Genomic DNA, 27,193 nt, shown 5'->3' with positions numbered 1-27,193 from the left:
TAACTTCCAGGGGACATGGGCAAATCAATAACCTGGCATAATTTATTTTATATCTTTATATATCCTAAGTTCATCAGAGTTCATGAAGCAGCTTTTATTTTTTCTGAAGAAAAATAAGCCTATTTCTTCATAAAACAGGACATGGCCAACTCCTTTGCAAACACCTATGTGAATTAGTTTGCTGCACCATATTTATGGTACTAATGTGTTCAAAATATATTTTGCTTTTTTAAAAAATGAGTAATAAACAGAATACTCACCAAGGCTTTTTGACTCTTCTGTCAACTGCTTGATAATTCCTTTGTTCAAACAAACATCCACATGCCTGTTAAACAGAGCAAGGTCTGTTGTTTTTTGTTCTAAATTGCAGATTGGGCAAACTAAAACCTTGTTTTCAGTAGCATCAGGAAAACATGGCAACTTAATTTCCGAAGAACTGGGCTCTTCAAAATATTCTTCTTTTTCCACAGATAAGACATTAGAGGAAAAATCCTGTTTTGCACATGTATCAAATCCAAAGTTACTAGAAAGGCTACACTCACTCTCCCTACTGTGTTCATCATCTTGCAGCTTAGGGAAAACATCTGTGCTTCTGTTTGTAGCATTATCAACTATATCTGCTGACTGTACTTCAATATGTGGCTTACTTGTTTTATCTTTCTGACATTCTTTCTTTTCCATGTTTACAGACAACTCAGTTGTATTCTCCCATGATTTGCTGTTATCTGTAATATCTTCTCCCAATGTTCCACTAAGGCACCTGTCAATATGCCTGTTAAATGCCTCTAACGTGCTATCTTGATGTTCTTCAAAGCAAACAGGACAAATGAAGATCTGATGTTCACCATTATTCTCTGCTGGTTCAACTGACTTCACTAATGACTTCATATCTTGTAGGTTCTGCTTGTTTGGAGACATGTTTAAAGAAGCTGCTTGATTAGTTTGCTGTCTTGTAGCTCGCTTTTTATTGAAAAAACTCTCCTTCTCAGAAGCATTTGGAAAAATTTCTCCTTCCGATTTCCTAGGAAAGAGCCCGGTAGTACTGATACTTTTTCCAGGCTCTAGGAAATTAACAATGCTCTTTTGTTGATATTTCTTTTCTTCTTCATTTAGAAAACCTGATACCCGTATACCTGAATATGATAAATATGCAGCATATAGTTTAATGGCAACAGAGTTTAAAAGTCTCATCAAAATGAATAGAACTTAAGTACAGTGGTACCTTGGTTTACAAACTTAATCCGTTCTTAAACCAAAGCGTTCTTAAACCAAGGCGTGCTTTCCCATAGCAGCGGAGGACTCAATTTACAAATGGAGAACACTCAACAGGAAGCGGAGCATGTTCTGCTTCCAAGGCAAAGTTCACAAACCAAAATACCTACTTCCGGGTTTGCAGCGTTCTTAATCTTAATAACCTAAGCTGTTCTTAAACCAAGGTACCACTGTATATGCAATTTGGACCAGAATTACAGTCTTGATCCACTATATAAATTGGGAAAAAACTATTGCAAATAGATCATTTTAATAACCCTCACCACAAAAGCCTAAAATCTACATGCTATTCAAAATCATAGATTTTAGAGTTTAGAACATTTCTTATAAAGTAAGAAGGTTCTCTTGGGATCTTTGATTTTTTAAATATTAATCAATATTTATGAAAGAAAGATTAAAACTCAAAGTGTTCCTGGTGCCCACAATTAGGAAAGTCTTATGCAGCAAAAATTAATAGAGTCTGGTAAGTTAGCATGCCTTATTTGGAAATCTAGTATTTGCATTTATGTATTATTGGGAAATTTTGGCAAGTAACAGCAGAACAATTACATGGTAAAAGGAAGAAGAAAAGTATTATAACAAAGGCCATGAACAATAGACATGAACCTATACATTTCCCTCATCTCTTGAATTCTGTAGCCTTTTGCTGACACTGCCTGAAGGTGTTCAGTGGCATCTCCTTAAACATGATGGTATCCTTTCTGGGGTTTTTTAAGTGAAAGCTGAGGTTCAGGGAAATCAAATTCTGCATAAAAATCCCCTTGCATACACTGGTAGATTCAATTCATACCCATTGTAGCACCACACTTCTCCTTTTTAGAAAACTAAGTAAATCTGTTGCCAATGTTATTTGAAAGGAAGATGATGTATATTTTAAGAAAATATACAATGTTGTATATTTTAAGAAAACATTCTAACAATTCATTTTACTACAATAGCGATACTTGATGTTTTCCAACAACAACATTAAGAAGAGAGGTGCAATAAGCAGCACAGCCTTTTCCATCCAATACCTGTGTTGCACATAGAATTCTAACAATCAGTAAAAAATTCTAACAATCAGTAAAAAAATTAAAGTGATACTTACCCATCAGTCGCAGGCGTAAAGGTTGTGGGGCCACAGCCTCTGTTTCTGACCGAAGCAAGTCTTTAGCAACAGCAAATATTTCTTCTTCAGTAGAAACTGCCAACATTACTGTAGTAGCTCTTGTTTTTACTTCAAAGTTTACATTCTTCAACTTTAAAGTTACAGTTCTAGCCTATTAAAACCAACAGGATTTTAGGACTTTTTTCTGAAATGGACATACCCTGAGATTATAGATCTAGCTTAACAATAAGGCAATCAAAGCCGTTGCAGTGAACTTTTCACAATTATATATAATTAACTTTTCACAGATATTTCATGTTCTTTTTCATCTGGGGCTGCCAAGCAACTGATCATTCAACTGTCTCAATTTTGTTCAGTCATAGAAATAAAAAGAACTATCTGCATTCCTCTATTTGCCACATTCTAATATGACCAAGGAATAGAAACTAGGGAAGGGCTGTACAAACAGGAGTAGGCTCAATTCCTAGTGGGCTCAAGTAGGGTTTTCATTCCTATAAACATATAGTACCACTACGACAATTCACTTTTACTAGACGCCTCTGAATGTTTCTCCTTGTGGTGCCATAAATGTCAAGATTAGGCAGGGTAACTGAAGTTCATACAGTATACCAGTCTCTTCAACGACAGTGTTTGCCTTGGGCGGCATCTATTATGAATTAGATGAGGAGGAATAATGGTATACCCTTCAAATGTTTGAACATTATATGCTTGGCCAGAGCAAAACCACAGGCAATCCATTACTGTTCCTCCTTCTGCTAATTAACAGCTTTTACTATAATATCTGTTCTATGCAAAATTACTTGGTGAATTGATTTTAAGAGACACAAAATTACTTTAGGCTAAACAAATTCTTGCATAAATAATTCATATTACCAGAAAAAGCTAAAACAAAAATACATCCCATGTAAATACTGTAACAAGGGATGCAGAAGATCTGAGTGCTGACATTTTATAGAAATTTACCCACTTTAAGTCCTTCCTTTTTCAAATCCTGAGCAAGGTCACTGCAAAGTTCTTGACACAAGCTGTATTGTTCTGCAGCACTTATTTCATTAAATGTCCTGTGTGCCAAAAGAAAAGTAATCATAATCATAGCAATGACTAGTAGTAGTCTATCCTCAAATAGCATAGAGAAACTTGGCCTTTTTTTACTGATCCATGTAATAAAAATATTAAGGTTTAAGCTAAGCTGCAGAAATTTGCACAAACATGTAAACACCTACTGAATAATAAAGGCTTAAGAACGAATGGAGTGTCAGAAATGATGTTGGGTTGGATCCTGACTAAGGGTTGCATCTGGGACTGCCATACTGCTCATGCAGCAGACTTCTGTTTTTTGCAGTGGAACTTCCCCACTTTTTCTCCCCTGCACCCACAAAATCTGCTCCAAAGGGTTGGAGGCCCCCCTGGAGCAAATGTTGGCACTGTGCAGGGAAAGGAGAGGAAGGTGCGTGCTGTTGTGTGAACAGAACATTGCTTCTTCAGCACTGAACACAACCCTAGGTTGCTCTCAGTCTCCTCTGAAATTAGTGGGAATCGAGTTAATAATGACTTAACAGTTTACAATTATTTCAGTGGGACCCAAGTACAACTCCATTGGCCTGGATCCAACCCCTTATGGTAATTTTCTCTTGATATTTTTTTTTTAATCTTAAGAGATTTTGCACAATTATTCTCATAAGGCCTTATGAATCTTGTTTTATAAATGCTTGAACAGCTTAAGAAAAACTAAACTTCTGAGAGTTTTTTATTATTATTAAAATGTGATTCTAACATAATTGAGCATTTATCTATTGGAGACCTAGGCATTCTTCTGGAAGACTGTTCTTTCTACCACATTAGAACTGTAAACCAAATGCTCGTTACTGTTTCAATAAAATAGAGGGGAAACAGCTCAATAGGTTTTCTTGGAACAGTAATAAGCATTTTATGTGGCATTACTAATCTTCAAAAAAAGATAGCTTTCAGTACAGTTCTCAGATTCCCTAATTGAAAAAGACTTGTTTATGCTAGAATCACATTTTTATCGCCAAATAAACCGAAAATTATTTTTCCTCAAGCAGAAGAAGCTCCACATTTTGTGTGGTAAGCATGTTAGTTCTATATACCCTAGTGGGTTTTTAATCCTGCTCTTCTTCCCAAAAGGAGCTTGGCATGGCAAACAACAAAACAGTGAAATCAATACAAAGGTTCTAAAAGCCAACTGAGCACATACCTTTCAGTGCTCCTGCTTTTTCTTTCTCCATCCCTTTAAAAAGAAAAAAGATGTGTGAGTGTCCAGGTATGTTTATTTAACATTTATATATAATTATTTATCACCATTATTACAAATACAAATATACAGAACCCCACGTACCCCCTCCCCCCAAAAAATTATAATCACTATAGCTGGATATGATCCAACAGGAATAAAAACATCTGTAATTTAAGTTTCACCAGTTTTGGTAAGTTGTCAGTTTCATAGTGCTCTTGAAGAGCACAATAAAATTGAAAACATACGAAGACTCACAACTAAGCTTCGTTCATTGAAAGATGCTGGGCAGAATTCAACACTGTGTAAGCAGAAATCACCATCCTCTCCCCTACTCTGCAGCCCCTTCAAGTATCCAATATTTGCTCCAGAGCATGGGTAGGCAAACTAAGGCCCAGGGGCCAGATCCAGCCCAATTGCCTTCTAAATCCGGCCCGCAGATGGTCCGGGAATCGGCGTGTTTTTACATGAGTAGAATGTGCCCTTTTATTTCAAATGCATCTCTGGGTTATTTGTGGTGCATAGGAATTCGTTCATTTCCCCCCCAAAATATAGTCCGGCCCCCCACAAGGTCTGAGGGACAGTGGACCGGCCCCCTGCTGAAAAAGTTTCCTGACCCCTGCTCCAGAGGGTCCCCCAACCCTCTGGAGCAGATTTTGTGGGAGCAGGGAGGAGGAGAGGGAAAGTCCCACTGAAGAAGTGGAAATCTGTTCTGCTTGTGCATGGACAGCATTGGACACAACCCACTATTTTAAAAAGATATAAATGTATGTTGCTATTTTACAGTTAAGGATCCTAAGCAGGGCTGTGAAAGACTTCAAGCTCAAGAATACTGTGGGAACGGTTAGAGGAAACATATTATTGGCTTTGTTCCTTTTATGTAACAATGTTACAAGCTAACAAAAGATTTAGAAAGCATCTAAAATGAACACAACCCATTCACACAAAATACCTTTCTAAATGGGTGGAACCCAAACCAAGGGAGATTTCCAAGAAATTACGCCAAGATGTTTCAGAGAAGAGAAGAGAAATTAGTGCCCTCTGCTGGTAAAGTTCTGAACAAGTCACAATGTTCAGAGCTTTAAGCATTTTTTCTGTTACTTTTCCTATGCCAGGCACCTGGAAGAGAGTTAATGCACACTAATAAAACAATGAACTTCCAGGAAAACAATGAAACCATAGTTTACAAACATTTGCTCTGGAAGTGAGAATATTCATCAGTCATAGTTCTTTCCAGTGATTAAAGGTGGACAAGGTTCTGAGATTTGGAGCACTTAACATAAATTAGAAAAGGGCAACATGTGCTTAATTCATTAATTTAAAACTTAACTATATATATATATATATATATATATATATATATATATATATATATATATATATATATATATGGGAATAATTATATGGTCCTGTTGAGTTCTGTCCATGGCTGGTGAACCTATTTCATTCTTCTGCATTGACATTTGGACAATCACCAATATTCAAACAATTAGAAGAGCGGCTACCAACCTTTTCGGATCCACTGGCACATTTTGCATTTTAAGAAGGTAGTATAGGCACCAGTCACAACATGGTTGCCATGGGGTATGGCATAACATAAAACTAGTGGGCACACTCATTGTTGCTTCATCCCCCCCCAACAACTGCCTGCACACAGTAAGTTTGTTCTGATTACACAATATGGATTTCACACACACACACACACACACACACACACACACACACACACACGTTTTTGCTGCTAACAACATTCCCAAGTACCAGAAAAGATATACAGGGTGGCCACACCAAACTAACTCCCTCTCGCACTGATGCACACACCACAAATACATACATCCGCCTATCTCTCACACATACATGCAGACACCACTCTCTCTCCCTCCCCCCCTCCCTCTTACACTCACAGAGACACAGAGACCACACACACATACAGACTGAACATATATGAACATGGGAGGGTGCAGGGGGGCAGCTCCCCCCAAAAAAATCAAGTAAACAAATAAAAATACTTAATTAAAAGTATAAAATTGTAGAAAGATTTTGACAGATCTTTCTAAGCACTTGTGGTTAAAAGAAAGTAATTTTAAAAAACTGTTGTTGAGACATCTCATTCTGAATCTGCTAGAGAGAGCCAGACAGAGGATGATGACAGGTGGGTGTCTTGCCCCCCCCCTACAAATCCTGGCTACGCCCATGTACATACAGACCTCATCCCCTTTCTTTCTTTTTCTTTCTTTCTTTCTTTCTTTCTTTCTTTCTTTCTTTCTTTCTTTCTTTCCTTCCTTCCTTCCTTCCTTCCTTCCTTCCTTCCTTCCTTCTCTCTCTCTCTCTCTCTCTCTCTCTCTCTCTCACACACACACACAGCACACATCACAAACTTCCTCCTTAGTCTCACACATGTACAGACTACAGATACACACACACATGTATTTACATACTTGCCTACTCTCTCTCTCTCTCTCTCTCACACACACACACACACACACATTCAGGAAAGCCCACCTACTGAGTGGACAGGACAATTTCTATCACTCCTACCTGCGACTTAAATTAAAAATTTTAAGCCACTCTGCAGGGATAAGCAATTGCCTGTTACCAGCTCCATGTGGCTGGTGGGCAAGAAATTGCTGATGAGGAATCGCCACCAGTCCTTTTCTCCCCTCTCCCCTTGTTGAAAAAACCCTCTGGGGGCTAAGCAACTGCCTGCTCCACTCGGCTGGTGAGATAATATTCCTTGAGCAAACAGGGTGATGCTCATTGCTCCTTCTCTCCTCACCCCAAGACTTTGCAGAGGGAATCTCTGTGGGGCTAAAGCAACTGCACACTGCAACCTTGATGTGGCTAGCAGGCAAAAAATCACTGAGCAAATAGAGCAATCCCTGTTACTGCTCCCAAACTCTGAGGGGGAAAAAGCTCTCTGGAGGGCTAACTGCTCTCTGCCACAAATGACCATTGTTTCTTCTGCCACCCCTCCCTCCCTCCGTCCCTCCCACAATCAATAAAGCCACTCCACAGACTGAAACAAAGAGAAGCAATTTAATTTACAGACACCCCAGGTTGCTTCAGAGACCCGAAAAAGGCCTTCAAAGGTCCTGCATTGGTGACCCCTGAGCTAGAAGATTCAGCTGAACTGTAAAACGTGCATTCAGATAGTTGAGAAATTTTATGCTTTATAAAATGCATATATTCTACTGTGTTCCAACTCCAGCATAATTCCAAGAGCAATATTAATATCAGTGCTTAAATTGAAAGGAAAAAAAGAGGTTTCAGGGCTACAGCTTTCTGGAAGCTGAATATTTTATAGAAGCCCTTGATCTCTGTACCTTTATTGGGGCCAGCTTCTTCAGACTGAACATTAAGCAAAAACAAATGAACAGACAGCTTGGGGGAGACACACACACAATGCTATTGAGCTTAATGATAATACAGTGGTGCCCCGCAAGATGAATGCCTCGCAAGACGAAAAACTTGCTAGACAAAAGGGTTTTGCATTTTTTGAGCTGCTTCGCAAGACAAATTTCCCTATGGGCTTGCTTCGCAAGACGAAAACATCTTGCGTTTTTTGCAAGTTTGTTTCCTTTTTCTTAACACCGTTAATACAGTTGCAACTTGACTTCGAGGAGCAACTCATAGAATGCGGTGTGGTAGCCTTTTTTGAGGTTTTTGGTGATTTTTGAAGCTTTTCCAAAATTTTTCCGACACCGTGCTTCGCAAGACGAAAAATTCGCTAGACGAAAAAACTCGCGGAACGAATTAATTTCGTCTTGCGAGGCACCACTGTAGCCCAAACTTCAGATTTTAGTAGACTATGCTAGTACAGTGGTACCTTGGTTCTCAAACGCCTTGATACTCAAACGCCATGGTTCTCAAATGGCAAAAATCCAGAAGTGTCCCGGTTTTCGAACGTTTTTCAAAAGCCAAACGTCCGATGAAGCTGTCGGCTGTTGTTTCCGGGGCACCTACACCAATCAGAAGCTGCGCCTTGGTTTTCAAACATTTCGGAAGTCAAACAGACTTCCGGAATGGATTAAGTTTGGCGCTTTTGTTTTTGCTAATTATTTTGCGTTTTTGTCGGTTAATTTGTTTTTGTGACTGTGTGGAACCCAGTTCAGCTACTGATTGATTGATTGATTGATTGATTATGTGACTGTGGAAATGGATAAAAGCCCCCCATTGAAACAACGACTATCATCAGTACAGGTAAAAAATAATAATAATTTTAATTTTTATCGTCTACAACACTGTCTTATTTATTTTATAGTGCAGTAAAATGATTCTTGCTTTCATTTTATGGATCAATGGTCACGTTAGATAGTAAAATTAATGTTAAATTGCTGTCTGGAATGTATTAATCCATTTTGCATTACTTTCTTTGGGAAAGTGTGCCTTGGTTTTGAAGCGCTTTGGTTTTGGAATGGACTTCTGGAATGGATTTAGTTTGAGAACCAAGGTATTACTGTACATATATCTGATGATGGCACCCAGCATGGTCAGGCAAATTCTAGGGCCCACCAAAGCCCATTGACATCACTTTTTCTTTTTCTCAGGGATGTTATAGGGAAGATTATGATGGGTGGCTGCAGGCTCAGCCTGTTCTTTGCAGCACACTTCCATATAAAGAATAAGGAAAAGGGTCTTGCCCACTGCTGTTGGGAAGGGGGCAGGCACGAGGGAGTCCACAACTCAGACTACCTAGAGCCCTCTCAAACCTGTTAGCATACCCTCCAACATTTCAGATGAAAACAGACACATTCCACATGCAAGGTTTATTTTGCAAGCTGCATCCCTCTGCTATGAGCACATTGCAGAAGGCTCTTAAATGCTTGCAGTGTTCATTTGCTCTGCACAGTTTTATCCTCCACTGAAGACAAGAGGATGATTGTTACTTTGGTTACAGTTGTACTAGGAAAACATAATGGGTTGGAAACAGAGAAACACATTTGGAAGGAGGAGAGCAGGTGATTTTCCTGTCCTTCCTCTCAATCAGTCCTCCAAAGCCTTGCAGCACATTCGCTAAATATTTGTTCACCTCATTTTCAGTGATTCCCCCAGGCCACTTGTGTTACAGCCCCTGAAAACAGCTTTTCAGGGGTGTTGGGACAGGGTGGTGGTGGTTGGAACAGAAAGAGGTGCAGAAAAAGACATGGGCGTTTATTTCTCTGGAGCCAACCTAATACATTAGCAAAAGCACTGCACTACATAGTGTTTTAGTATTCCATGTGTATGCTTTCTGTGCCCTTAAAAATATCTATTTCCCATTTTGGGGATTTAACTTCTAGAGACTTGGGGGAGGAAGCTAAACCCTGAAGAATGACAACACGAGTACCTCCCACTCACATTTTAACATTTTTGCATATGTGCCAAATGCAGAAAAGGATCTGAGGTTACATCAAAACTACTGAGGCAAAAAACAACAACAACGCAGCTCTCTCTTTGGCAGCAGTTACTCTAAAACTAATCAGAACACAAAAGTCCTTTGTAAGGTAGAGAGCAAAGGCAAAGAAAAAGTGGTAATCTTTATATTAGCAAAATCAGAGTTTAATATAGCACATTGGGATAGAATAAACAGAAGCCAAACTAGATACATGCTGGCAGAAAGCATATTTAATAAATTTCACCTATATGCAAAGTTATTTCACAGCTTGATCACTTTGTAACTTTTTGGCTGATCACATAAAAGGTATTATAACTAGCCATACCTGATTCTTTTGAGCTACCCCAAATGTTTGTCTTATTTCATATTTCTCAGATTTTTATAGCACTTCCTAGCAAAGTACTCAACGCAGTTTTTGAAAAGTCTCAAGATCATAAACAACAGAACCATCATGAAACAACAAAAAATGAAAATATTAACAGCTCTGATTTTCTTGGTTCATGCTCTGGATAGAGAAAAGAATATAACCTACAGATCAAATTATTAAATTAAAAAAGGGTCCTCAAAATCACAGGTCACCATCACAGCAAGTAAGAGGAATCTTACTCTTTGGAGTGTATAAGAGTATTAGTCACATTGTGATGTTATAGCATAGCATTTTCAGTATCCAAGTGTAAATTATTATTTAAATGACAGACCCAGCATACTGTGTTCTTTATCTTCAGTGATGTTATGAGGACCAAGAGTTTCCCAAGGCATTTACTATACGGTTCACCAAATAGTAACAGAAAACACTATGGGTGTTCGTCACATTTTCCCAGCAGGATCCACACAGGTATCTTCAGTATATTCCTGATGTGGGAGGTCCTCAACCAAAAAAGATCCCAGAAGAAGCCATGGATGGCACACATGCCCCTTAGAAACTGAGAGGTTTTGTATGTTCACTCAAACTTTGGCCTAAACCTTTACTTGCTCAAGTCCAATACAATAAACGGAAAGGGATACAAAAATTAAATGTTATCAGTGTATTTTAGGAGCATCCATTCCCTACTCCCAGAAAGCATTCAATTTTACAACAAAATGCACACAATTTTATATGGGAGTTCATACTTCATTAAAGTATAAAATAGTAAAGGGTTAAATTTAGATGCAAAGAGGGTTTAAGACAGTAAACAAGTCTACCAGCAATAATAAGGATGACAACACTGAATAATAAATACGGTAAATCAGCTCACCTTTCTAATGGCTAAATCTTTGATGAAGTTCATCACAGCTTCTCTTTCTGGGGGGATTCTATACTGACCATTCGGTTTATTTTTATCACTGCACATTTTTGCTAACATCGTATTTGGAGCAATGCCTAAGCAAGCAAACAAACAACAAACGTCAAACAAATACAAAACGCCAACCTGCTACTTCTGCTCCTAATGATTTTAGAAATAGTTATGATGAGGTTTGTGTAGTAAACAATATTCATTTTGTTTTCGGTTGAATTTGTTTTTAAATATATATGCAGATCCTAACAAGTTTGACTGTAACAGGTCCTATGGAATTAAATATGTATGCTGCCATTCATCCAGAGACTATTGAGCAGTTCACAACGTTAGAAAACATAACTGCAATTTTTTCTGCTGTCATTGTAAAGTCTCTGGACTAAAACTTTCCTACCCACACCCAGCAACACACAAGAATGTGAAAGGAACAGGAAGAAGAACATTAATATATGGCTCCCAACCACCTTAATCTGGCCTTGAACAGTGTTAATAGGTTGTTGAAGTGTGTGTCAGAGCATATGCTACCACCACTCGGGGCAGGCACACAGTGCATGCCCCTGAGAGCAACTGGGTGGAGAGGGAGCCTGCTGTGGCTTGCCTTGCAAAGTGGTGCAGAGGGTGCACTTGCATGCTGTGGCCCAGCCAGGGAAGCGGGGGGGGGGGGCAAAGTTGCCACCAATTCTCATCTTCTTCACTCCTGGGTCCAGCCTGATCTGGGAATGGAGCTGCGGCTGGCTGGCAGCGTTGGGTCACTACGCAAGGAAGCTATCTCTACAACTCCCTTGCGTGTCGGAGTCAAGCTCTGATGCACAAGCATGTCATGGTTGTGCCTGGTTATGACCCCTCAAAAAAATGTGCCCGGAGCCGCGGCCTCCCCACCCACCCCACTATACCACTTTGTATGCCATTACAGAGTAGACCAAGTTTAATAGCAAGGCTTCTATGTTGTTGGCTAAAGCCTGAAGAGTTCAGGACTTTCATTTATTGAGGTTGAGCACATGACTCTGATACAGCAGTTTTAGCAAGTCATTTTGTTTATGTCAGTTAATTTTTTCTGTAAACAGAACCTGTGCATTTCTTCACACAACAAGGATCTTGTGAATCTACTTTTAAACTCTTGAGATGTACTGGAGAAGTATTATGGAACTTTAAAATATTTCTAATAATATAAATATAAATTTGCTTACCAGCACTGGCAGTAAGTCTTGTTTTTTGTTCAATCCTAAAGCGAATTTCCTCCACCACTTCCTCAGCTGATGCTCCAAAGACAACTGGCTTTATCTGAGTTGTTGACTGTTGGTGTTGTTGTTCTAGGTGCAGCAGAGAAGGGTGAACAATCTGCTTATACATCAGAGTATCAACATCAAACAAGACTGGTGAACAGTCATGTGTATCTTCACTCAAATTTGATTAATCACGTGTTGCTATATTCTGCTTGCCTCAGAAGAAAAAGGGTCAGAAGCTATCAGAATTCTATAAGCAAAACTAATCTCATTTGCTAGTTCTCTTACACAAAAAGTAAATGCCACCTTCCTTTTCCCTCCATTTTCCAAGCTCTTGTAAATATTTTTTACAAACAGCACAAAAAATTCTCATTGTTATTACTGTTTTGCCAATTACCCCAAGGCTGGAAAAACTAAGTCCTGCTACTGCCCAAACAAAGGAGTACAGTGTGTTTACTGCATTTAAATGAGCAACATAAAAAAATAGCATGGATTAAAACTGTGTACATTTACATAGATAATACTTTTTTAGATTAAAAAAAAACACCCTTTCAGCATTTACTTCTTATATGGTATTAGTCACTTTCTGTTCAGGTTCACAATGGGATTCACTCCAAGCCCACATATCAAAAAGCATCAACATGCATCTGTACGGTGCTTTCTCTAGGAAAACCATGCTCAAAGTGGCTCACAAAAACACTGGAATAGTTTACATAATAACATGTTTCTCAACTGTTTTGACCAGTGTACCTGTTGTAAGAAAACTTTGTAAAGAATTGATTGAATACCTGTTCATCAGTTATAACTGAAGCTGTTGGGCAACATGATACATTGTATACAGTTGGAGTGTCACCCTGGTAATTATTAAACACTTGGTCAATGCTCATCAGCTGCTTAGCATAATGAATGAATTATGCCACCAACTGAAACGAAATGGGGAATCTCGTGCAGAATAGCATCAAGAATTCACTTGGAATTCCAGACTGTGACATCAGACTATTGATCCATAGCTTACTACTTGTCTCAACTTTGATAAGAAGTTCATAGGGCAATGTGGGGCCTGACAGCTGCAGCACTGTGAAGAGAAGCATGTGAGCAACTTGCTCCAATGAAATCTAGGACTGGACTGAAGCTTTGTATTCCTCCAGCGCCAGGTTTACCTCTCCCAGACTCTGCTCCTTCGTTGAGGAATGTAATATCTTGAAGGAAAAGACCTTTGGCCTGGAGCCTAATATTTCCCATTCTCTCAGCCAATTCCCTACAGGTTCAATGACTGTGTTGACAGGTCAAAATGGGGATGTGCAAAGTCCCTAGTGTGGAGATGGATGTTTCCTAAGGAACAAAAGCTTCAAGGGTACAGACTCTGGAAATTCCAGTTCAAAGGGCTGTGACTCAAAGTATCACAGTCCAATACTCCCAGGTTTGGTCATGGTGCTGGAGCCTGTATCAGTTTCCAGCATCTCCTCCTGCTGCTGCCGCTGGTCTTACTAATCTGGCCAGGCCTTCCTCATCGGAACTGAAGTTAGAGCCCAGGCAGCTGCTCTGGATGGGGGTTGTGACATTTGCTTCTATGCAGTGTTCACTTGGGTGCCAACACTGTTTTGAAAAAGTGATACCCTGAAAATTAGCATCATGAGACTTGTTGGCAAACTATTGCTTTTTTACAATGGCTGCAACTCCCCACTTCTGAAAACATTAATTCCGCTAAGTTTAATTACAATTGCAATATTAAAAAGGAAACTTCACTAGTGATTTCCTAAAGTGTTTCAACTAAATTGCTTCAAGATTAGCATTACATGCAAGCAGCTAATAATTACAACTAATATTTAGCCACATGATTTCCTGACTTAGCAAGTCATAATATATAAAAGCAAGGTAAAATGTTCTTTTGGTCTGGCAGTTCCAGATAATTGCTTACCATTTAGAGCAGAGTTGTATGTTTTGATGCAATGCTGCCTTTTGTCTTCAGGCCAGTTCTTTCTTTCTTCTAAGTACTCTGTTATGTTCAAGTAGGCTTCATCAAGCCCCATGGGCATAAAGTGGGGATCATATTCAGCAAGTATTTCCCTAACCTTGGTAAATATAATTTAAAAAAATGTAAAGTTGTGCTGCTATAGCAAAAAACAAATTTTAAAAAAAATCATTTGAAGTACCATGCATTCAGTCAATACCAACACTGTATCATTCATTCTTTTAAAATTCCATTATGATTGATCAATACTAGAAGAATTTTAAATCATAAATAATTTATTGACGTTCCAAATTTGTACTGCATATGGTTCACAGTTAGAGCAACCTCGCTAGAAATAAATGTAAAGTTATTTACTCAGATGTGTGAATGTAATTATTTTACTGTGTGTGAACCTCTTTTTAAGATGAGATTTATACACCAAAGATAAAGTGACAGATACTGGTTGATCTTTGCTACTTGCAAAATCAAAACAAATTTTCTTCAAATTTAAAGGAAGAAAATGGTTTCCTCACATTTAAAAAGAGAATAAGGGTATGTTAAGTAAGCATCAATTTCTTCTCAGAGTTTATATAGGTTGACAGAAAAGAATGCTAATCTCAAATGTGAATGCTATTCAATACAACATTATTAGGAGGTGCTAATTGAGGAAATAAATTTCCTTATCTTAAGGCTAGGTCTGTTAGGAGCAATTCATCCAATGATGAGGAGGGAAGAAGTACCTTTCCCTCCTCCTTCCCACCAAACTATAAGGTAAAGGGTAGGTAAAGGACCCCTGGACGGTTAACTCCAGTCAACGGAGACTATGAGGTGACTATGAGGTGACTATGAGGTGATGAAGGGAGACTCATCTCACTTCAGGTCAAGGGAGCTGGTGTTTGTCCACAGACAGCTTTCCAGGTCATGTGGCCAGCATGACAAAACTGCTTCTGGTGCAATGGGACACGAGGATGAGTGTCAGAGAGCACAGAAACGTCATTTATCGTCCTGCCGCAGCAGTACCTATTTATCTACTTGCACTGATATGCTTTCAAACTGCTAGAATGGTAGAAGCTGGGAAGGAGCAACGGGAGCTCACCACCATCATGTGGATTTGAATCTCCAACCTTCCGACTGGCAAGCTCAAGAGGCTCAGTGGTTTAGATCACAGCGCCACCCACATGTGCCCCACCAAACTATTATGTTTATGAAACTATAACGGCATCTTTAACACTTTACTTTTTCAGAACAAACTTAATTAATTAAAACATGAAGCTTAACCATCACCATTTGCAATTCAAGGAACACGTGTAACAAAATAAAATCAGCAAGGCTGATATCCTAACCATGTCTACTCAGAAGCAAGTCCCACTGAATTGAATGGGGCTTACTCCTGGGTAAGTGGGGTTAGGATTGCACTCTAAATCTATGTGCATTCTGCTGTGGAAAGAAATTACGTACCTCTTTACTTACTTCTTCATATTTCTTAAAGTTTAATGGCACTATAGTAAGATGTGGGCAGAGTTTCTTGGCAATAAACCCAGGCATGGCTGCACGTACCCCAAATCTTCTGGCATGATAATTTGAAGTGGACTTAAAAAGACAAGACATACTTTAAAATCATGCACTGAAGCCATTTTAAATGGCTTGTGCATTGCGGTCAGAATACAGTAACTCATTAGGTATGCTGGGTGGAATCTACACATATATTTAAAAAACGCAGTGAAAATGCTTTTTTAAAATACGTTTTGAAAAATTCATTGATTTTTGCATAGCTCACTATTGCCATCTATAGTCACATTAATATATTGCACTTTACCACCCATTTAAAACGTCTTTTTTGCAGCTGTGTAGCTGAGTCCCTGGGCAAATGCAGAAACACCAAAATCAGGGCAAAAGAAAAAAGATGGCCAGTTGCAGCTGACCTGGAGATCTAACTAAGCATTTTTAGAAATATTCTGTTAGTATCTTAGGATCTGGCCTAGGTAAGTTCAACTCCAGAAATGCAACAGTTCCAACCAGTAGTTCAATATAAGCTCAAAGGAGGTGCGCGTACCTACATATACCAATATATTGAGCCAGTATGGGAAACCTCATTCCTGAGTGCCAAATGTGGTCCTCCATGCCATTCTGTTTGGCTCTCAGACTACTCCCCAGGCCACACTCCTCACAGAATCTATTTTGCACCTTTAGTATTTTGGCCTGGATGAAATGTGCCCTTGAACATGCCTCTTGCTTGTTCAGCTGGAGGACTAACAGGGGCATGTGGCTTTGTATAGAAACTAGCCCACCATATAAAGGTAAAAATGACATTTGTTGCTCTGCCCACTTTTGCTGCTGGCCCCACCCACAAATGTATTGTGCCTTTGGAAGGTTACCCAGAAAGATTTGTAGTACTCAGGCTGGAAAAGGGTTCCCCTGATGCACTTAGAATGTTTGACTATGGCTGTATACACACTCTTGTTTATTATGCATTCAGTGTACTCCCACCACCGGTTTGGTAAGTGGTATACACATGACATCTGCCAAAATCCACACCTATCCTGTATCTGTCTTTTCATTCCTTAGGAAACACTGTGTTTTGATGCATTTCCCCCCCAAACCAGCAGCAGTCCAAATTGAGAAAAAGAGTGACTTACCTAGCTATGTTTTAAGCCAGTATTATGTACACTGCCAGGTTTAAATCCCCACCCGCCATGAATCTCACTGGGTGTCCTTAGGCCCATCACTATCTCTAGCCTAACTTACTCTACTGGGTTTTCATGAAAATAAATGGTGGTGAGAGAACAATGCATGATGCCTTAAACTTACTGAGGGAAAATGTGAGATTAAAATGTAATAAAACAAACAAGCATAGTTTTCTGAATTAACTGTTCAGCTTGAATATCTCTTTACCGCAAGTTTAGAAACAAGCTACTTGGAAATATCAGGCGGTGTGGGGAGAGAATTGTAGCAAATGTTACCATATATTCCACCTTACCAGCATACTCATTGACCCCACTGCTATGGGCTTGTCCCTCAATTCAGGATTGTCTCTCAGTTCAACAGCTGCATAAAAGGCATCCATGTCAATGTGTACAATGGTACAGCTAAGATCACGGCTCTGTTCTAACTTCATTGCAAGCTTATCCATCTGCACATAAGTAAATATATACCATTAGATAGAATTAGATAATTTTTCTTGTGGCATACAATGATTCTTATCAATATAACACTCTAAAGGAAAGTAATATAATATACAGAGGCAAATGGAAAAGATATTTTGGTAATCTTGCTGTGCGGGAAAACAGTATCTGATTTGGCCAAGACTATAAGAATAGCTTTGGCACTTTAGACGTTAACTATTTTAGGACTGCTTTACAGCTTTACACACAAAGATAAACAATGTAAAGACATAATGGGCCTTGATGCATGACCTCCCCATGCCATTACAAATCATTCAGTTTGCAATGATGTGGAATAAATGACATTACAGCTTCTAATCAATGTCCCACGTCACTGAGGTTTGTCTTACGAAGCAACCACCACGTGGCTTCTATGCTACTTTTAGTTTGTTTATTGTGGCATGGGGAAATGGTCACATACATATGGTAATTGTGGTACCAATCTTGCACTCTGTGTATGGGGAAAAGAAGGGCTCAGAGTAACTCATATGAAGCTCTAATATAAACTTAGTATGGCTATTTTATTTAAGCAATTTATGTAATGCTTGGCTACAATAGTCTCTAAGCAGTGTACAAGAAATACAGTACAGAACAGGGTGGGGGGGATGGTTAAATCTTCATCTAAAATGCCTGCAGAAACAAAGAAGGCTGCAGTAGGTGGCAGAACTTCAACAGGAAGAGGACCTGTCTGACCTGAACGGGAAGGGAGTTCCACAACATTAGGCCCACAATACTACATGCATGGCTCCCTGTGAATTTAAGCCATGCATCTGAATTAGGCCTTGGCGGTGTATTGATACAACATCCAGGACCAGTATGAGGGGCAGACCATGATGGCCGCTTCACCTGGCAGTATATCGTGGGTGAAACCAATGCCGCTTCTGAGTCCCTCTGCTACCAGTGCCGCTTTCAACATTGGGCCGCTGGTAGCAGAGGGACTCAGGAGAGGTGGTTTCACCTGCGATCTTTAAACAGCTCCCACCCACCCAGCTGAGCGAGCTCCAATGCCTCAAGTGCAAGCTGGAGAGGTATGGGGCTCGCTCAGCTGGGGGATGGGAGCCTTCCTGCCCCCCAGAAGAACCTTACAAAGAAGCTCCGAGGTCCCGCGGGCGAGCAGCAGGGACCTTGGGGCTTGCTCAGCTAAGGGGCAGGAACCCTCCTTTTCCTATCATGGACTGTGGGTGATTGGAAGATTTATACATAAATCTACTTGTTGATAATATACCGTATAACTTATATTTAAAAACCAATAATATGAATATGAGCATAAGATCTTGAATATAATCACAGGTACGTAATAGCTTTTGAAGTAAGGAGGAACAATAATATAAATTTCTCCCACAGTTTTTCTATTCTGTTTTCCTTTTGAACTACCAAATCATTATATTAAATCCAATTCCAAAGTGCTCCCAGCACTGCATAATAAATAAAATTAAAGAACCTAAATTTGAATCTATTTTTTCTGTATCTAAACCACTGGTATTTACAGATTTTTTTCCCCTCAGTCATAATGGTCAAGATTGCTGGGAAGGTATGCACTGACCTCACTCCTCACTCCCACCATGACAAGAATAGAAATTCAACAATAGCTTTTGAGAGCATTAAAGATGAAGGTTAGCAGACTTGAAAGACGAGTTGAGGCACTTCAGAAGTATGCACACTGAGTTTGGTCAAGAGATTGCTTCACATATCATTCAGGTTTATCAAACAAGCTTTTATTTATTTAAGTGGTAATGCTTTATCAAAAGTAATCTTCATGTTTACATAAGAGGCTAATACCATGGGTTGCCTAAAAATACTTTCCTCTCCTAAATGAATCAAGTTTATACATATTACCTTTATCTGTGCTTTCATAAGCTGTTGGTCGGTTACTTTACTTTTTAATTTCAGGATTTTTTCAATTCGCTCATTAACTTGTTGATCCTTCTTCAGCTCATTTTCATAAAATTTAGAACCCTGCAAAACAGATTTAAATTATTTAATATCCATCATTAGCCTTATCCAGTCTAGTGCAGTTTGATATAATTCTTACATAATTATTTTTAAGTTATAGAGAACATTAAAAACACATTTTAAAAATTTAGTCAGCCCCAGTATTTGTTACACCAGCTTTCAGGATGCCAGACATCACAGCACTTAGCAGCAAATGAAGGTGGAAGTGGAGTCACTCAATAAAAATTATATGAAGATACACAGAGCACCAGCAAAAGACGCTGCCTGAATATTAATTTGCACACACATTTTGTTTGTGTGATGATGCGTTATTTTTGATAAGCCACTGAGCAACATGGTAAAATGTTATAAATATTGCACTAGGCTAGCATAATGTTACCAAACACAACATTTCAGAGGCATTGCAACATTAAATCTGTGTTGCATGCACAATATTCAAAATTTGCAGAGAAGGCAGCAATTTAAAAAATCAATTAATTATTTGGCATGTCCCACTGATTAGAAATAATAATTCAGCTTCATTTTAATTTACAGCGTGCCTAAAATTTGATAAGCACTGCACAGAGATTAAAGATGAGTCAGTACTTGCCAGCAGACATATTCTCTTAACACAGATACACATCCCCCCAAAAATGGATGTGGAGGATACCTTGCCTTCTTCACTAAACAATAAAGCATGCTAGTAAAAACCCTACAGTTTTTATTGAATGTAATCAATACCTGTGAATAGCTAAAGCATTTGTAAGAGTTTATACAAACAAACCTTGGAAGCTTCCATTATGATTTTGTTGATCTTCTCCTTATCCAGCCCCTGCATTCCAGCTTTGTTATCATTGAGGCCCAGTCTAAGCAGAAGGCCCTCTCTGGAAGAAGCAATGCCTTTATCTGCATTTTCCATTGCACAACCAAGTGAACAGATTCTCAGTTCTTGCCCTGAAAAACACAAACTGCATAATTTTTCTAGATGTACTACAGTGGTACCTCGGGTTACATACGCTTCAGGTTACAGACTCCGCTAACCCAGAAATACTACCTCGGGCTAAGAACTTTGCTTCAGGATGAGAACAGAAATCGTGCAGCGGCGGCGCAGCAGCAGCAGGAGGCCCCATTAGCTAAAGTGGTGCTTCAGATTAAGAACAGTTTCAGATTAAGAACGGACCTCTGGAACGAATTAAGTACTTAACCCGAGGTACTACTGTACTGACATTATCACATCATAATGCTACAGTACAAGAGAGGGGACCCTTTTTATGTGGCCCGTGGATGCCTTCCCTGTTGGTTGTGGCAACTCCTCTGCTACTGTGGCAGTCTCAGCAGAGCTATCGGTGCTCTGAAGTCTGGCCCTTTCTTCCCTACTGTTCAGCTGTGGTGAGCAGTTATTCACATCAGGAGACAACAGCCTCGCTACAAAGAATTCTGGGTGTGAAATAGTGACTGCTGCTGCTCTATGGATGCTCAAAAGTGTATTCAGTGCTGTAATGATTCGGTTCTACAGCACACATTAGGAGCTGGACTCCCGCTCACTCCATTTGCCAGCCCCCTGCTATTCCCCTTGAGTTTCCCCTTCCCACCCCATGCAACTACCAGGCTTGCTTTTCAACTTCCCAATCCGATATCTGAAGCCACTTATCTTCTATTCTGCAGCCCTGCTTTCCATCCCATTTCACCTTCAGCCCCCATCTTCATGCTTCCCCACTCCTTTTGTGCAATCCTCTGCACACAAACCACCCCGTGGTAACCTCCTGCAACATCCTCCTGTCACACAGTGCAGCTACTAAGCACCCTTTTCACCTTCTACCCAATTATGAAGCAGAAGAAGTGTGTCTCGTATCTCAGGGTGCTGCCAAGATTTCCCTTTACAGTATATAATGTTAATAACTGTACTTCCTATTATTATAGATTTATTTTACTTTTTGAATGGATTGTACACACCTTTAGAACTATAGCCCATAAGATAAAAAACAAAAATAGGAAAAATAAGTCAACTGCATTGGAAGATTTTCAGTACATGAATTTCGATCTGCTAAATTTCTATGGTAACAACACAGAGCACAGGCATATTTTCTATACTACCAAAGTTGGTAAAGTTCAGTTATGATTATGTTATTTAAGAATGTTTATACTAAATGTGTATCCTTTCAAATTCTTCATTCTACTGAATTCAAATTCTTTGACTTTTCTTCAAGTGGAGTAGTAATCTTTATTTTATAAAGAGGTATCCTTAAAGCGGGACGCAGGTGGCGCTGTGGGTAAAACCTCAGCGCCTAGGACTTGCCGATCGCATGGTCGGCGGTTTGAATCCCCACGGCGGGGTGAGCTCCCGTCGTTCGGTCCCAGCTCCTGCCCACCTAGCAGTTCGAAAGCACCCTTAAGTGCAAGTAGATAAATAGGTACCACTTTATAGCGGGAAGGTAAACGGCGTTTCCGTGTGCTGCGCTGGTGCAGGCTCGCCAGAGCAGCTTCGTCACGCTGGCCACGTGACCCAGAAGTGTCTCCGGACAGCACTGGCCCCCGGCCTCTTAGCGAGATGGGCGCGCAACCCCAGAGTCTGACACGACAGGCCCGTACGAGCAGGGGTACCTTTACCTTTACCTTATCCTTAAAGCAGATTTTAGCTAACTATTAAAGTGAAACTCAATTCAGCAAAAGGCATTCACCAAAACCTAAGGATCATCAAACCACCTCCACCCATATCTGGGCTCCTAAATACAAGAATTCTAGAGAGGCACTGTTTGTATCCACTCATAAAATCCTTTGGAACAATCAGGAGCATTCTTTCCACTCAATAGAGCTTTTGCAATTTTTAAGAGCCCTGGTGGAACACAAGATTCTTGTCAGTTTCAAGAATAGTAATAATGTCAAGGAGAAAGTGTGGTTAGCTTGCATGTGCTCAGGAGCTTAGGATGTTTGGTTTGCCTTAGGCTCTTTCAGATGAATGACTAAAACTACAGCATTGTTATAGCCTTCATTTAGCAATGAGAGCAAGCATAAGCATCTTAAACACAGCTTGTAATGCACAATATATTATAGTGTACAACTGAATATTTTTAATCATAGACTAGTAAAACTGAAATTCTAGGCATAATTGCCTTCAAATGGTTGTAGTTCAGAGTGATCTTTTGATAACATTAAGCTAGGCTAGCATTTTTCGATTATGACAGGTTATTCAGATTATTTTGGTTCCATCAGAGCTGACAAGAACTTGAATACAAATCCTTTAGGCTTCCCCCACACCCACACGAAAAGCAGGCTAACGTACCATTTGGCATATACAAATGTGGATGGAGAAAATCTTAGCTTGAAGCTATAGGGAAAGCAAGGCTTAAAATGCTTTAGAAATAAGATTATGTTGAAGCATCAACAAATAGGGCAACTGTAATTTATGAGACAAAGAAACGTGCCAAAATGTAATATAGTTTTTTCATTTGTTTTCTAAATGGTAGTAACATCCACAGACATGGCCTGTATACCTCTTCTCCTTAAGCTATAAAGTATCCAAAGTATCTGCATAGTTTGAATTTGTGAAGTCATGGAACTGAAAGCCCTTTGCCACTGAGCTACTGCAGCCCAGCCAGTAGCTTTGTGCCACAGAAGTTAATGGAGAGTTTATTTTACACCAGTCAATTTAATGGGGACTATTCATTCTTACTGTAAAAACAAAATACTGTAGACCTGATGTGAGGCACATTGGGAAGGAAAGAAACTGAAAGAGGGAGGAATGTAAGAGATACACTACCCCTTTCCCAGCAGCCCCTCCAATATACTTGCTCTTCCTGGCTGTCATAATTTCAGACAACTCAGTACCATGTAGAGGGAACAGAGAAAGTGCACACCTTCAAGATAAGCAATTATGTAATTTGCTCAGTTAACTGTCAAGGGTAAAATTGTAAATCCAACCTGTAATTAGCTATATACCCAGGACAGTGTTGCAAATTACTATGACTGTGGGAAACACACCTTGGTTTTCAGCAGCAAAGATGCCAAATGGTTGGACTAGATGGCCCCTGTAGTCTCTTTCCAACTCAACAATTCTATTATTTCCATCTACATTTGCCTATAAATGGTCATGTATGTATTTCTGGAAACCTGGCCCAATCGAACTGTGCAAGGCTTTTAAAAAAAATTATTTATCTTATTTATCTTATTTATTAAAAGAGATTAATTTGCCTAGATCAGAAACTGTTGGGTATCAGGCCTAGGCTACCACCTATACACGGAAAGCTTCTACAGTTAGAAGCAGAGGGTGAACAGTAATCCTCCCACAACTACAAATCTCTTGCTCATCACCCATTACAGTTATCAAGCTGGATGTGTATCACAATACAGTGGTACCTTGGTTTACAAACTTAATCCATTCTGGAAGTCCGTTCTTAAATCAAAGTGTTCTTAAACCAAGGCGTGCTTTCCCATAGCAGTGGGGGACTCAATTTACAAATGGAACACACTCAACATGTTCTGCTTCCAAGGCAAAGTTCACAAACCAAAACACCTACTTCTAGGTTTGTAGTGTTCTTAATCCAAGTTGTCCATACACCAAGCTGTTCTTAAACCAAGGTACCACTATAGTGCTAAAGGGGAAATTATCCCCACAGCTCTTCATCTGTAAGCAGCCAAGGTAAAGGTAAGGGAACCCCTGACCGTTAGGTCCAGTTGCGGACGATTCTGGAGTTGTGGTGCTCATCTCACTTTACTGGCTGAGGCAGCTGGCTTACAGCTTCCAGGTCATGTGGCCAGCATGACTAAGCTGCTTCTGGCGAACCAGAGCAGTGCACAGAAACACCATTTACCTTCCCGCTAGAACGGTACCTATTTATCTACTTGAACTTTGATGTGCTTTCAAACTTCTAGGTTGGCCGGAGCAGGGACCTAGCAACGGGAGCTCACCCCGTGGCGGGGATTCAAACCACCAACCTTCTGATCGGCAAGCCCTAGGCTCTGTGGTTTAGAGCACAGTACCACCTGTGTCCTGTAAGCAGCCAAAGGTTTGTTTAAAAAATAAATACAGTGGACGCTCGGGTTGCGAACACGATCCGTGCGGGATGCACGTTCACAACCCGCAGCGTCCGCAAACCACAGTGGTGCTTCTGCGCATGCACGGGTTGCAATCTGGCGCTTCTGCACATGCGCAAAGTGTGATTTAGCGCTTCTGCACAAGTGCAACCACCGAAACCCGGAAGTAACCAACCCAAAAAAATGCAACGTGAAGTCTCTGTAACCCGATGTATGACTGCAAATAGCAACTTTATTTACATTAAATTGGGAATTCAACTGTCAGGTTACATACTGCAACAGGAAACATATTCCCTAAAGGATGCTTTTCCAATCTCTCCAGAACAGAAACTTAGCAATATTTCTAGGCAAAACGTTATTCTTGGTTTGTTGGCTTTGCACTGGAAATTATCCTAAGATTTCTAACAAGGCAAAGGGCAGCAAAAAGGAGAACAATTGTTCTTCACTTCCTTATGGCAACCTTTCTAAAATACCTTGTCATTAATACTATTTTCACAAGGCAGACAATTATTCCTTTCCTATTTCTTACAGCCAATTTCTCACATTCTTATCTATTTCTACTCTCCTCTGAACTGTCGCCAGTTTGTCTGCATCCTCCTTAGGTGTGGCTATCAACACAAGACAAAATCGTTCCAGCAAAAGCATGATCAAAGCCAAGCAGAAGATGGTTACTCCCAAAGTGGTGGATGCTGTGTTTCTTATTAATGCAACTCAAAACAGTATTTTATGTCTAAAACAATAGATCAGGCTATTAGTTTTCTATGTGTTTTTTTTACTGTCATTTAAAAATAGGCTTGATAGAATATCAAATCTTCATCCACCCTAGATCAAGCTTCATAAATACCGTATTTTTTGCTCTATAAGACTCACTTTTTCCCTCCTAAAAAGTAAGGGGAAATGTGTGCGCGTCTTATGGAGCGAATGCAGGCTGCGCAGCTATCCCAGAAGCCAGAACAGCAAGAGGGATCGCTGCTTTCACTGTGCAGTGACCCCTCTTGCTGTTCTGGCTTCTGAGATTCAGAATGTTTTTTCTTCTTGTATTTCCTCCTCCAAAAACTAGGTGCGTCTTGTGGTCTGGTGCGTCTCATAGAGCGAAAAATACGGTAATTCCCAAAATTCCTATTTTCTGCAACAAGATCCCTGCCACCAGATCTTCCTGTTTCTTTAAGTAATACTGTTTCCTCTTCTACAAAGACTTATTCTAATGCAATCTTGCAAAGAAGCCCATAAAAGTTAGTAGCCTACAAACAAATTTACCAGCCCTCTTATCCACAGGATAGTTAAAAATAAAATAAAAAGAACTACTATCAGAGAGGCCTTGCACCAGCCTATTTAGTTCCTGTGCTAGATGTGCATAAAGGGGCTTTCCTGCTCCATGGCTAGTATGGAGACCAAATAAATATATCACAATTCTACCAGGTCACTCACTCATCTGCATGTAATTCCTGCAGAAGATTCTTAGCAAGGCTATTCATTATCTTTAATACCAGAGGTAGTTTGTCTCTGAATACCAGTTGTTGGGGGACCATAAATAGGGGAGAACTGTAACATTTATCTGCAATAGTGGGCTTCCTACAGGCATCTGGCTGGCCAATGTGAGAACAAAATACTGGGCTAAATAGGCTCTTGATTTGACACAGCAGCTACCAGGCTGAGTTGTTGGAAACAATATATTCTAAATGATTGGGATTTTTAAAACAAAATACTTTATCCATCAAAATTCAAAATATTTTAAAAATTCATATTCAGTGACACTGAAAATGCTCCAATTAAATTTTGATGCAAAAGATTGGTATTGTGAAAAGAGACATTATGAAGTTTTCATCTTGCATAATCTTAAATGCATGCTTAACTAAACTGTGTACTGCTAATCCAGCATCACCGATCTAAATGGTATTCCTGCTGTTGACTCCCCCTCCCCAGCCTACAACTACTGCATGTTACATGATGAATGTTGGAGCAATTAGGGACAGAACCCCAACAGCTCCTAAAATTGTAATCTTAGCACATCAAGCGTTTCTGCTCCCCAAACCCCTATGGCTAACTCCCTGAACAGTAGTAATGGACATTTAAAACAACAAAGCAATCCTACCATATCTACACAGAAGTAATTTATACTGAATTCAGTGACATACTCCCAGGTAAGCAGAGTTTGGAATCTAGCCTAATGTACATAAGGAATGCAGATTCTGAAGAAGTGTGTCATAATAGGAAGAAATCAGGAGGAGCAAAGTGGTAGAATGTTGCAAGGGGCCAGGAAAAATGGAAGATGGTTACAGATGGAGCAAAAGTATCAAAGAGAGCCACTGTCCAATATCCTGTGAAGGGGCCATCACACATTATTTGATTTAATTGTTTGCAGACTCTTTTTCTGTGCAAGTCAATGAGATGTTTATATTTGCTCCTTTGACATGTACCTTGAAAATGTAAGAACTGCATTCCTGGATGATATCAAAGCCTACATGTTGTCCAATAATTCAACCTTCAGTTGTAGCCAGCCAGATCATCATGACCACGCCTGTTTGCTAAAAGAACCACTGGTTGAGTACACCTGTGCCCACATAAAAGTATCAGTTTGAAAATGGGACTCCCAAGTAGGTGTCTATGGGCATGACG

At 39.7% G+C, this 27,193-nt stretch overlaps 1 protein-coding gene across 3 annotated transcripts in view; it reads right to left on the bottom strand.

Annotated features, from left to right (window-relative positions):
- The window catches only part of POLK (DNA polymerase kappa), a 32,382-nt gene that overhangs the window by 1,854 nt on the left and 3,335 nt on the right, over nucleotides 1-27,193 (bottom strand). The window contains exons 1-13 of one of the 3 annotated variants that reach the window (XM_081212779.1): nucleotides 26,670-26,692; nucleotides 20,331-20,500; nucleotides 19,451-19,570; nucleotides 17,431-17,583; nucleotides 15,912-16,043; nucleotides 14,421-14,574; nucleotides 12,467-12,589; nucleotides 11,241-11,365; nucleotides 5,584-5,750; nucleotides 4,596-4,628; nucleotides 3,348-3,441; nucleotides 2,360-2,531; nucleotides 261-1,133 (exon numbers count right to left, since the gene is read on the bottom strand). In XM_081212779.1, the coding sequence (XP_081068905.1) occupies nucleotides 261-1,133; nucleotides 2,360-2,531; nucleotides 3,348-3,441; nucleotides 4,596-4,628; nucleotides 5,584-5,750; nucleotides 11,241-11,365; nucleotides 12,467-12,589; nucleotides 14,421-14,574; nucleotides 15,912-16,043; nucleotides 17,431-17,583; nucleotides 19,451-19,570; nucleotides 20,331-20,465 (2,281 nt within the window). In that variant the 5' untranslated portion in view covers nucleotides 20,466-20,500; nucleotides 26,670-26,692. Of the gene's footprint in view, nucleotides 1-260; nucleotides 1,134-2,359; nucleotides 2,532-3,347; nucleotides 3,442-4,595; nucleotides 4,629-5,583; nucleotides 5,751-11,240; nucleotides 11,366-12,466; nucleotides 12,590-14,420; nucleotides 14,575-15,911; nucleotides 16,044-17,430; nucleotides 17,584-19,450; nucleotides 19,571-20,330; nucleotides 20,501-26,669; nucleotides 26,693-27,193 lie in introns of those variants that run through there. The other 2 variants (XM_081212780.1, XM_081212778.1) reach the window with 2 other exon arrangements.

Source organism: Podarcis bocagei (genome assembly GCF_964188305.1).
Source record: "Podarcis bocagei genome assembly, chromosome: 11".
Classification (NCBI taxonomy): Eukaryota; Metazoa; Chordata; class Lepidosauria; order Squamata; family Lacertidae; genus Podarcis; species Podarcis bocagei.
Note: the sequence above shows the minus strand (reverse complement) of the source record. Positions and strands in the feature narration are given on the sequence as shown.